Here is a 13643-nt window from a genome sequence, read left to right on the forward strand (position 1 = left end):
AGAAAATTAAGTTGACTTCATAAGATGTAAGATCAGATACTCTTCTGAACATTTGTCATTCCTACATATTATATCAATATTATTGTTATTACAGACTGCTCTAAAGTGTACTAAAATAAAGAGTAATGTCTTGCAGCCAACCCAGAATAGAAGAGATAGTCTAAGCAGAAAAAGAGGGACGCAAGGCAGTCTTGCCCTCCATACTTTCTATTAGGAATGAAAAACATCCTAAACTATTCCCTGGTTTTGATTCAGAAATACAAATAACCTTCTGAAAGGACTTGCAATGAAGCATCACACAGTATAACAGAAAGCTCTTCAAGGAACACAAGATTTTAAAAAGTAAAATCTTTTATGAAAAAAGAGGGAATATGAATAACATTACTGCTGATCCATCTTTTCCCCCAAAAGATGTCAAAATGACAGCCAGAAGAAAGAGTATCCAGACACACCCCCTAGGATTGGCAGCAGGAAAATAACTGACATCATATACCATACACAAGTCTAATTAAGGATAACTTCAGCTTTTACTCTGAATTGCTTGACTTTCCACCCAATCAATGTTAATTTCACATTGCATGTGCACACATTTCATCCATTTCATTTTTTCCAGAAATTCCAGTCTATTCTGTGAATATAGGCACAATTTAAGTACAAATCAAGAGGATCTGAATTATTACAATACCAACCCATAACTTCAGATACATTATGGTCACTACTTCTGAAAGACAGGGTTAAAGGCATAGAACTTCATTGCAAAGTCATCGACCAAAGAGTACTATAGACTACCGTAGGCTACCTCTAGATCAAGAGATACTGAAAATCTATATGATTTGGAAGATATGTGCAAGTTGCCCAGAGTCTGTAATAGGTGCTTTCCTTATGTAGGTCCAAACTGAAATGCATAAAAGAGTAGTTGTGTATGGGGGTGAGGGGAGGCTACAACAAAGACCTACCTTTTCAAAAGTGACCAGTGATTTTCAGTGCCTCAGTTTGTCTCTGCAATCAGATAAACTCCAGTCTATAAAATGATTTGTCCCAACCTGGCGAGCTAATCCAGACAGGAGTTATGCTTTATTAGGCCCAATCAGCAGATGGCACAAGAGAGCATGCAATAATGCAGTGGTCTGTGAGGGAAAACAAATTCCATTCCCTAAAATATCTTTCAGTTATGATTAATTGAGATGTCAGATTATAGGATGAAAAAAAACACTGATAGCATCAGCTGGGATGTCAGAAGAAAATTCTGTACATATTCAGATGATATTGGATAGCTCCTAGAACGACATGCAGATCTTTATTCAAGATATAATGTCTGGTTTTCTAGGATAAACAGAATACAAAAAAGTGTCAGTTATTTCCAAGTTCCCTCGTTTTAAAAAATGCAGAAAGCCTTGACAGTTGTTACAAAGACATTAGGTATTTATCAACTATCACAACCTATTTAGTACTGCCTCCAAACAATGTGAAGTTACTTCAATCAAGCTTACCTGAATGCACTTAAGAAAAACCAACCACATCTGAGACATTATGGCAATTAGGCCTTGAAAGAAACTTTACCCATTTTGATCAGCATAGCTATTTTAATTTTGAAATTTTCAGAGGCACTTTATATATAAACAAACTACAAAATACAAATATATTTTAATTAACATTTTGCAAAGCCTTTTTTAAACATTGCATTTTAAAATCCTTTCAGTCATATCCAGCCTGACAAAAAAGGACATCATGGGGGACAACTGATACCCAATGAGAGATGGTAAGGCATATTCTACAAAATAGCACACGTAAAAAAAGCACACAAAATTGTGCTCAAGTGACTAGGCAGCACATAACTGAAAACTTGTGTGAGCATTTACCCAATTTATATACAAATTGTGAAAAATTGTGCACATCTAATCTTGAAAATTATGTCCTTAATATCCACATCATAAAATTTACTGTCCTGATTTTCTGATGTATTAAGCACCCACAACATCCTCTGAAATCACTGGGAATTGTAGATGCTCAGCACCTCTGAAAATCCCACCACTTATTTAGATGCCTAAAGGTGGATTTAGAGGATTAATTTAAGACACCCACATTTGAAAATTGTGGCCAAAGTCTATTTGATACTTCAGAAAGAGTTCAGTCCAACTGTGGTTGTCCAGTGAAGGGGAGTCAGAACATGTAGAGTATTCCAGAGGCTGCCCTTTTGATTTCATCCAACAATTGGTCCAGACTACGGCACAGAAGATAAACCATTACAGACTGGCAGATGGGCCCTTCACAAAGCACAAAAAGGTTATCCCTTTCTTTTGTAGGACTGCAGGTCCTTCCTGGAAATGCATTACTATGCAATCTTCTGTACACTATTAGAGTAATTCTAAAATGATCAGCTCTTTACAAGCTGAGAGCTAGATGTCCAAAAGGCCATGCAAATCTATAGGCAGTTTAATTGCATTAAACTGAATTAATGCCAAAAATGTGTTGACATAATTGGCTTACTTTCTATATAATCTGATTAATGGATGTGCTGGGCAATGTTTCTTACTAAGCTCTCAGAAAAGTACTCTTTCACTTGTGTCAAGAGGTTCAATAGTAACTACACTGTGAAAATGAATCCACAGAATTAACTTTCAACATTTGAAAATATTAATAAAGGCTGATGGTTTTCATTACTCATTTTAACACTACTGAGATAATGGTATGTGATAAAAAATTCCTGTAGTAAGAAGAAATGCCATTTAATCAATCATTTTCTTAAAAGCGCAGAAAGAAGCAGCTTTTTGATGATTATCAGGTCTCAAGAGAATAACTAAAACTCAGTAAACTAGAATTTAACATTTGACTTTTCTCCTGATGGTAAAATGATGCAATCATGTACCTGGTAGAATGAATTAACACAGAGAATCTTAGTAGTAATAGACTATTCAATGCCAAACTAGGGCTCGGTCTACACTAGCACTTGTCAACAAAACTTTTGTCGGTCATGGGTGTGAAAAAAAAAAAAAAAAAAAAAACCCGCCCGACATAAGTTTCACTGACACAAGCGCCGGTGTGGACAGGAGGGCATCTCCTGCCCACATAGCTACCGCCACTCGTTGGGGGTAGTTTAAATGGAGAGAGCTCTCGTGCCGGCATAGAACGGTTACATAGAAGGAAACCTTACAGTGGCGCAGCTGCACAGTACAGCTGTGCCGCTGTAAGGTCCGTAGAGTAGACATAGCCTAAAAAATAAGTTCTAAATCTGCTACCCAATTTCTAACTAAAATACTACAGATTGTGGTGGATTTAAATATTTTTCCTTAAAAATTATAAAAAATATATTAAGATGTATTTTATTAAAAATTAAGCTTAGTGAAAATATTTGAATACAAGAACATAAAAGTGGCCATTCTGGGCCAGTGGTTCATCTAGCCAAGTATCCTGTCTTCTGACAACGGCCAATGCCAGATGCTTCAAAGGGAATGAACAGGGCAATTATCAAGTAATCCATCCCTTATCGTCCAGCATCTGGCAGTCAGAGGCCTAGGCTAGGCTCACCCAAAGCATAGGGTTAGATCCTTGACTATCTTGGCTAATAGCCATTGATGAAACTATCCTTCAGGAACGTAACTAATTCTTTTTTGAATCCAGATATAGTTTTGGCCTTCACAACATCCCCTGGCAATAAGTTCTACAGGTTGACTGTGCATTGTTTAAAGACGTGCTTCCTTTGGTTTGCTTTAAACCAGGTTGGCAACCTTTCATAAGTGGTGTGCCGAGTCTTCATTTATTCACTCTAATTTAAGGTTCCGCATGCAAGTAATACATTTTAACCTTTTCAGAAGGTCTCTTTCTATAAGTCTATAATATATAACTAAACTATTGTTGTATGTAAAGTAAATAATGTTTTTAAAAATGTTTAAGAAGCTTCATTTAAAATTAAATTAAAATGCAAAGCCCCCCGGACCGGTGGCCAGGCCCAAGAAGTGTGAGTGCCACTGAAAATCAACTCGCGTGCCACTTTCGGCACCTGTGCCATAGGTTGCCCACCCCCGCTTTAAACCTTCTGCATATTAATTTCATTGGGTGACCCCTGGTTCTTGTATTAAGTGAAGGAATAAATAACACTTCCTTAATCACTTTCTCCACACCATTCATGATTTTATAGACCTCTATCATATTCCCCCCCTCTCCAGTCATCTCTTTTCTAAAATGAATAGTCCAAGTCTTTTTCATCTCTCCTCATATGGAAGCTGTTCCATACTCCTAATCATTTTTTTTTTTGCCCTTTTCTGAACCTTTTCCATTTCTAATATACCTTTTTTGAGATGGGACAATCAGAACTGCCCACAGTATTCCAGGTGTGCGCGTACCATGTATTTATACAGTGGCATTATGATATTTTCTGTTTTACCATCTATTCTTTTCCTAATGGTTCCTAACAGTTTATTAGCTTTTTTGACTGCCACTGTACACTGAGCAGATGTTTTCAGAGAACTATATACAATGATTCCAAGATCTGAAGTAGTAACAGGTAATTTAGAGCCCATCATTTTGTATGTATAGTTGGGATGTTTTCCAATGTGCATTACTTTGCATTTAACAACATTTAATTTCATTGGCCATTTTGTTGCCCAGTCATCCAGTTTTGTGAGATCCTTTTGTAACTCTTTGCAGTCTGCCTGGGACTTACCTATCTTGAGTAATTTAGTATTGTCTGCAAACTTTGCCACCTCACTGTTTACCCCTTTTTCCAGATCATTTATGAGTATGTTGAAGAGCACTGGTCCCAGTACAGATCCCTTGGGAACACCACTATTTACCTCTCTCCATTCTGAAAACTAACCATTTATTCCTACCTTTTGCTTCCTGTCTTTTTAACCATTTACTGATCCATGAAAGGCTCTTTCCTCTTATCCCAAGACTGCTTACTCTGTGTAAGAGCCTTTGGTGATGGACCTTGTCAAAGGCTTTCTGAAAGTCCAAGTACTCACCCTTGTCCACGTTTGTGGATCCCCTCGAAGAATTCTAACAGATTGGTGAGGCATGGTTTCCCTTTACGAAAGTGGAATAATTACGGATACATTATTGATACATTTTAAACAAATGAGTATTTTCAATTATGAGCCACAGTTTTGCGTGCACATGCACACAATCATGAGTCGAGGGGAGCATTAAAGATTGGGAATGAAGGGTATTTCACGGTGACAGAATAAATTAACAATGAAGCAGAATTTAGGGATTATTGCCACAGAATGCTGTCCCATTGTACTGCAAGTATGCAAACTGTTTTAGCTTCTTTGCAATATCTCTAGCCTCCTTTCTTACTCCCTTTTCTCCATAACCATCAATGTCAAGCAAATTCAGCAAGTTCCTTGCAGGCTATCTGCTTATATATATTTAAAGAATTTCTTGTCACTTGGTTTTTTTTTTTTTCTTGTGTCTATTTGCTCTTCAAATTCTTTCTTGTCCCTCCTAATTTCCAGTTTACATTTAACTTGCCTTGTTTTATGCTCCTTTCTAATGACTTCTCTTGGGATGGATTTCCATTTTCTGAAGCATACTTTGTTTGGCTCAAATAACCCATTCAACCTTTCCATTTAGCCATTTTTTAAAAATCCTTTCCCTTTCCCTGTAAGCATATGCATCTCTTGTGTGACTCTTATCATAGAGCTTTGTGAACTGTTAATAATATGGCCTGCCAGAGAAAAGCTCCAAATTAGCATCCTAGAAAAAACTAGATACCTTTATGTAATCAGCTTGCCATTGCCATGGTTGGTTTCTATCATAATCTTTGGCAATACAATCTTAGTCAGTTATCTGCTTTTGATTCATTTCTCATTTAACCACAAGTGGGAATGTGCTGCCACTGATTAGAATCAATGGCATTCCCAATAAGCTGTATATGCAAAGAAAAGACAGATGGGAGAAACTGTTGCAGAAGCCATAAAACTTGACCATGTGTGTGTATGATGAAAATCAGCAATTGTATAAACCACCTTCAGTGTTTTAGTTGAAACTCAAGCATCCAATATTCAGCTCCAAGCTGCAGAATCTTTCCTGTGACAGATGAACCTTATCAAGCTGAGTGACTAATTGTTTCCCTTAAAGTATATCAGCATTGGCAGTGCACAGACTGGTCAATGTTCTGTTCGTTACCCAACTCTGAAAAAACAAAGGTCTCCATGACCGCAACCTAGCAGACAGAATTGTTGACACGACAGAGAAACAGCTAGTCTGAATACCCTCCCAAATTTCACTCAGTTTGCTGCTATAACATTCAGAAGACTATTTGTGAAAGATTCTAATGCTTAGAAACATTAGTTCTTCACCACTTCTTTATTCTCCTACCATAAGATACAAGGAAGTTCCATAAAACCATTTCTGAGATGCATCTGAGACATATATTGAACAGCCCCATCAAAATTCTGAAACATGGCTCCCTCACCCACTTTCTGTGGTGGTTACAAAACAATCCTGTAGAAGCAGAAGTTCTCCTTCCCCAGAATGAGGAAAGGTCAAGAACTGAGAAGCAGAACGCAGAAAACAAGCTATAAGAAAAGAATGGCTCTCTGCACAGAGTCAACTAAGAATGACAATTTTTTAGTTTTGTTTATCAGAGGTGGGGGTGGAACCGTTGCTACAAACAAAATCGAACTCATTAATATAGCAAAGAAAAAAAGTGAAAAGTCGGGAAATGTTTCTCGTCATTCACCTTTATTAAGTCCCTCTTTCTTTCACCAGCTTATTCAGTAACACACCCCTTCATTATTGTCAATTCTGATGTATGGTAATTGGAATAGAAAGATAACCACAACTTTACTGGAAAAGATCCTGTCATTGGTTTAGTTGCCCAACACAAGAATATTACCCAGTGCACACTAACTGCCATGTTACAGATACTGCAATTACATGCAATATCTTTGGGCCCATAATGGTTTATGTATGATCGTGTTCTACTCCATAGAGCTTCTACAGGAACTAAAAACAGTGAGGGGTGATAAAAGCAAGTCACAGACTAAACAACTCTAGAGAGGTACCGCCCCCTGGGATGGTCTGCATATACTGGTTCAGAGTTTAACAGACAAAGGAAGGGCTTTTGGTATAAAATGGTGATCTTGAACTGACAGTGCCCACTTTCTGATCCACCAAACAGACAACATCTTCTGTCCAAAGGGACCCCAACCCTTGCTGAAGGATGAAAAGACTTTGGCCTACTGCCTACTAGGGCCCCATAAGACTGATGGGTGACTCCTGGTATGTTTAAATCTATTTATTGTTTGTTTTACATGTTTTCTCTGTAATGCTTGTACCTTAAGAATAAATGTGCTTGCTTAGAAAGAGCTGTGTGGTAACTTGTAATTGCTGGCAATACACTGTTCATAGTCCCCAGAGAGAAAGCAAAGCACAGGTGCTGGCCTTTAGACACACTGTCATGCTGGTGATATCACAGTGTAAGGCGGCTGTGCAGCCTTAACACACCATGGTCAGACTGGAATGGGACAAGAGTCCCTGCTCACAGATAGACCTCTAGCCATCGCCTGAGACCTGACTGGGAACTGCTGGACTGGACCACAGAGGTGATGGGGGGGGGGGAGGGGGCATACAGATGTAGTTATTACCCAAAGCACACTAACTACCGGTATTCTGAAAACAGAGTTCTACTTCGCAACACAAAAAGCTAATCTCATTGCAGCGTGCAGCGTTGGCAGTCAGGAAATTAACTTCTCTGTTGGGTACAGGAGGAATCTTTTTATTTTACTTGTTCCACCTACTATGAGCAAATTGTTTCTCTTTCAGGGTACAGCACTGGGAAGCTGCTACTGCTAGCAGCAAGTTTCAATATAGCTCCCTCTCTTTCCCTCCCCCAAAATGTGCCAGCTGCTTAGTAAGAATTAGGGGTCTCTTGCCAATTAAATTTTCAACAATCAGCAGCCAGCTACATGCCACACCTAACAAATCATTCCATAAGCATCCACGTGAGTGTTTAGTAAAGGTAAGAGCTATGAATAATAGAGGACAACACATTTTGTTTACACTGAACACACATCAATTGTGACTGTTCACGTTTTCCATTTATTCTTATCAAAGCTATACTTTTGCTGAACTCAAAAGGAACAATTCTTCTACCATAAACCACTTTTCTGCATCACTGACAGGACATGCTATATATTAAAATAAAATGTCTTTCAGAAGAGTAGAGACACAAGGTGGGCAAGATAATATCTTTTATTGGACCAACTTCTGTGAGAAAGACAAGCTTTTGAGCTTACACAGAGCTCTTCTTCAAGTCTGGGAAACATCAGTGTCACAGCTAAATACAAGGCAGAACAGAGTGTTAGCATAAGTAATTAATACATATTTCAAGGAACCATTAAAGATGAAGTGGTCTGTTAACACTTCTCCAGTCATAGTGTGGAAGGAAAAAAAGTCTGGGGGTTGGGGTTTAAGTGGGTTATAGATTGTTGTAATAAACCATAAATCCAGTCCATGGTTTTAAGTATCTAGCAAAGTTAAGGAATTTAAGTTCTCAGGCCTGTCTTTTGACCTTACCCTGGGACCAACACATCTACAACAACACTATATACTTTCAAAAGACTAGTTCAATGTTAAACTATAGTACACTCAGGCCAGGTCTACACTACAGACCCATATAGGTATAACTACATCACTCAGGGGTGTGGATTTTTCACACCCTCAGCAACGTAGTTTTACTGACCTAACCGCCAGCAAAGACACTGCTATGTTGACAGGAGAGCTTCTGTCATTTACATAGCTACCGCCTGTCGGGGAGGAGGATTAACTACACCGATGGAAGAAGCTCTCCCATCGGCTTAGGAGCATCTTTACTAAAGTGCTACAGTGATGCAGCTGCATCAGTGCAGCTGTAGCTCTGTATGTAAAGACAGTCCCTCAATTCACCAGTTTTTAATAATAATTACACTTAAGCAAAGACAACCCTTACCTGCTAATAGCAGCAGTGCAGAGTAAGGGCAGCTGGCTTCGGCAGTGTTACTGAGCATGCTCAGTCCGTGTGAGCATGCTCAGTACAAGTCAAGCAGCAAATCTGGAAGGGCATGTGACCCCGCATACCCTGCCATGCGTCACCTCTGCATGCAAATATTACAAAAATTTATAGTTCTAAATATTTTGCAGCACACATTTTATTTAATTAAAAGGACCCACTGTTGGTCATTTTAAAAAAAATGGCGTGGAGGAAGATGGTTAGTCATTCACACCACTTTTAAAATACAAAATTATTATTCAAGAAAACACTGTAAAATTTTTCTTAGAAAAATAATATGGAAACTCCTGGATTACGCAGTAACAGGAGGGTTGTCTCCCCCCAGTGAGTGTACTACTGAACATTTACAAAACCCCAAAACAGCTATTAGAAAAATTACCACATTACCAATCACAAATCTATTCTAGCTGGATAGATCATCATTAAATTCAAACTCACATTTCTTCTCTGCTCTGCATTGGGGAGGATTTACTTTTTGATTGAAAATTGGTATCCTTTAAAACCACAGACTTTTCACTGATAAATATTACTGGGCTTCTTTGGAAAAAAAGACTGCAACTTACTTAATTGAGTTTCTGAAGTGATCTTCAGCTGGGCTTTTTACCGTGCAACTGTTAAGAAGCCACAAGTCTGCTTCTGCGGCGTTCTCTGGAGGACAGAAGAGACAGAAGGGTGCATTAAAGAATTGCAGCTCAAACTTGGAACTATATCACACTAAAGAGATTGGATTTAACCTTTTGTTAAAAAGTAGACCGTTCTCATAAGGTTTCAATAATCAAGCCTTAAATATAATTTTGGAAAATTCATGAATATTGCTTACTCTTGTTAATTATTTGGAATGCAGTAGCATCTAGGTGCTGCAGTCATGAACCAGAACACTACTGTACTATACAATACAAAATATAAAAAGTCCATGCCCCAAAGAGCTTACAAGTCCAAGTTAAAGACAAAACACACCACGTAGATATAAGCAGAAAGACAGTGGGTGCACAAGGAAATAATGAGACAACATTGGCTAGCATGATAGGCAGTGGTCTCAATACATCATCTGTCAAACCACTGTCAATTTTTTTTTAGGATTCACAGCACAGGAGAGTTTAAAAGGAGGGAGTTGAAGGCAGACAATGAGGTAGTTTTACAGATGTTTATTAGAAGCACTTCCCAGGCATGAGGGCAGCACAAGAGAAATCAGGAAGGTGCTTGTTTGAAAATGTAAACAAGTGGCTCATGGAGACTGGCATCACTGGCATGGAGGCAAGAGTTGTCATCTCAATTTTATTGTGTAACATTTCTATAAAGTAAACAGCCTAGGCTTAAGCAAGCATAAATATTTACTGTAGAAAGAAAATTCAGAATTCAGGAAAACTCCACTGATTATTAGAATTGGCTACATTTTAATTATTTTATCATTAACATCCAGCAAATTTTAGACTAAAGGTTTAAGAGCATACCCTTAGTTATGCCTATAGTTTTCAGTCCAGAGCTAAATTTCTTGGTAAATTTCTTTACACCCTTGTGAGAGCTAAATACATTATTTGTGTTGGATCATGAAGTTACCCTCAGAGGCACTCTACCATGTGGCATGAACACAGCATTTTTCCTCTGCAATTAAAATAAAGGTTTTAAACGAATTTTAATTAAGGAGAATTAGCTTGTCATCCAATACAAAATTTAGCCTTCCAAAACAAATGCAGGAAATAAAAAATACTGTGTATTTCTAGGAAACTGGTTTCCAAGTACTACCCAGTGAATGTTTTCTCTCCACCTGGTTTTCAACTGATTGGCAAATACCACAGAATCCAAATGATATGAGGTCACTCTCCTAGAAGAGTAACACTTCATTTTCTAAAAGAAACTCCTTGAGCAAGCCCTAGGGAGCATGAGACAAGCCATTTCACATTCCCAATGCTCTGGCACTAATCAGGAATGCTTAGTGTTGTATCAGTTAGGCTTGTAACAGAAAGCTTGTGTCACACTTTGGTACTAGCTTTCAGCAAATCTTGAGCCAAAATGAAGTACAGTAGTAGGATTTAAAGCCATACAAGTAATAAATGGATCAAAATTGTTTTAAGTCAAAGTGTAGTTTTTAGATTACCTAATTTAAGTGACAGCTCACAAAAGAAAAGGGAAAAAAATTAAAGCCTGCAATGATTTTAAAATGTGTGTCTATATATGTATATCTCTATTTACCTGTCCATATACAAAAAGCTTCCTTCCTCTAGCTACACTTAATACAATCTCAAACTCTAAAAATATGTAGGTATCTGCAATCTTGCCTTTGCTGATAAAAAGAATGATTCCATTTTTCAGTTAACTGTCACTCATCCAACATAAGGAAGGAGCCAAAATGCAAATGATATGTAAAATAGGAACTGTTTTTTATTTGTGTAAAATGAGTGAAAATATTCAGGAGAGGTTTTTGTTTTAATCAGTGTTATTAATAGAGACTCCACAGTTAACTTGTTCTGGGATGTTAAAATCCTTTTCAGGTTTAAATACAAGGTATTCCAAGGAATCAAATGGCCACAAGATAACGCATTCAGGGTCATCTCTAAAGGGACTGTAACAATGGCTGGGGTTTTTTGTTTGTTTTAAATCTGTGAAGGCTTAATCAAATGCCCCAGCAGCAAGTATTTACCCTGTCAATTAACAGACTGGAAACAGCACTAAGCTCAAATTCAGTCTATTACTGAAGTAAAAACATATTGGGACAACCTAAAGGATCTTTCTTCAAACTCAGAGAGCTTCTGGTTTACATAATATTTACATTTAGACTTGTTCTGTTAGCAAGAGTTCAGTGCTAATGAGCATGCTATCCTTGCCTTAAATGTAAATATCAGTACATCTGCAATTGTATTAAGGCCAATAACTTGAACAAAAACAAAAAACAAAAGAAGGAGGAGGAAAAGAAGGACTGGCTTTTGAAAGCAAGGAAAAAGGATGAACAAAAACTCCTGGCTCTTATCAACTGAAGAGAGGATCTGAAAAACACAAAATAGCTTTTGAATACTATTCCACAGCAATTTATATTATTGTATTTAGAAGTCGCCACAAACTTCAAGCACATTTTCAGGTCATCAGCTACAATGTCCAATAAACAGTGTTTTGTTATTTAAAAATGCTTTGCCCAAATGAGTGTGTTAAAAAATTAATTCAGGGTTTTTATGCAATAAAATGTTGCCACAACTCTGTTTCAAAGTACTTTAAATGTGCTTACTTCTAATAGTAAGAACTATTAATATAACTCATCTCCAGCCGCATAACAATTTTCTCTGAACTTGAGAACTATTGGGTATTATATAACAAGAGGCTGACAGAATAAATATCATGCACTTGGGAGACAACTGTCACAGAAAGTCAGAAGAGAACTATTATATAACTGTATTTCATGTCAAAAAACCTGAGACCTCTTCGTTCAGAGGAAGGGTAGTCCAGTGGTTAGAGCACTTGCCTGGTACTTGGAAGAGCAGGGCTCAATTCCCTGCTCCATCAGAGAATTCCCGTATGACTGAGTAAGTGATTTAGTCTCTCTGTGCCTCAGTTCCGCATCTATAAAATGGGGGATCATAACCCTTTGCCTCAGGATAAATACCTTAAAAATCATGAGGTACATATAAGTACCTAAAACAGACACTTGGACTCTGGGACTGTTATAACCTCCTACTGGGGGGGCTTTACAACCTGTACAGTGAAATACTGCAGTTTGTATTTTGGAAATGTGAACAGTTTGTATATTTTAAAAAATATTCATCTTAGTTCTTATGTAGGGCTCAGATTCTACCAGTACAGAATCACTGGGTAACTCCTCCTGTGAAGAGGTGCCTAAAAACAGATTTAGGAAGGTAAAGTTTTTGGCCTCTCCTCTCCCTACAATGCTATGTATTGCTATTGCTATTTTAATCTTTTCTTACCCTCACTTATTTCTTGTTAACGCTCATGTTAAGCAATGTGGCTAAGTTATATTTACATACTAATCAAAAGGTGGAGGCCATTTCTCATCAAAACAACCACCTAGTTTAGAGATACTTTTGCCCTTGTATTGTCCCCTCACCCCTCCATCGTATTGCACATACATATTGAAGAAATTAATTATGTGCACACCCTGTGTCAAGTTACTGAACAGCTCTTGAAATTTACTTGAAAAAATAAACTTTCAGAAATTATATTTATAAATAATATCTTCCTAGCTGGCAATTAGCCTGTAGGATCACAGGGAAAGGGCCATCAATACAACTATGATGATGTTGGATCCCAGGACAGAGGGTGTTCCCGTAACAGTGGAAGCATACATTAGGCCTTCAAGGAATTTAGTCACTGTAGGGTGTCAAAATATAGTGTGACCCTATATGGGTGGATGGTGTGCTGATACAGCTGCTTGGGTGAACTCTAATAGAGCTTATAGAAAGCACTGTGCCTTTTAATGACAAGATACTCCAGAATATGAGACTCTATGGGAGAGAGGCTACATTGTTTTGCCTGAACAGAAAATCTTTTCCACTTGGCTGCACCAGCTGTTCTGGTAGAATCCTTTCTACTTTGTATCAGAATGTTCTGCATATCTATTGAACAAGTTCTATGTTAACCAACCAGCATCCAGGCTCTGAGATAACAAGAGGCTGAGTCTGGATGGAGACTTGTCCTTTTGTGCTAG

The 13643-nt window shown here is 37.8% G+C and overlaps 1 protein-coding gene across 3 annotated transcripts in view; it reads right to left on the reverse strand.

Annotated features, from left to right (window-relative positions):
• Window positions 1-13643, reverse strand: part of CDKAL1 (CDK5 regulatory subunit associated protein 1 like 1) — a 774423-nt gene that overhangs the window by 647020 nt on the left and 113760 nt on the right. For all 3 annotated transcript variants that reach the window (XM_054018031.1, XM_054018029.1, XM_054018030.1), the window contains exon 5: window positions 9556-9640. In XM_054018031.1, the coding sequence (XP_053874006.1) occupies window positions 9556-9640 (85 nt within the window). The remainder of the gene's footprint in view (window positions 1-9555; window positions 9641-13643) is intronic.

The sequence above is a fragment of the Malaclemys terrapin genome, chromosome 2, assembly GCF_027887155.1.
Source record: "Malaclemys terrapin pileata isolate rMalTer1 chromosome 2, rMalTer1.hap1, whole genome shotgun sequence".
Taxonomy (NCBI): domain Eukaryota; kingdom Metazoa; phylum Chordata; order Testudines; family Emydidae; genus Malaclemys; species Malaclemys terrapin.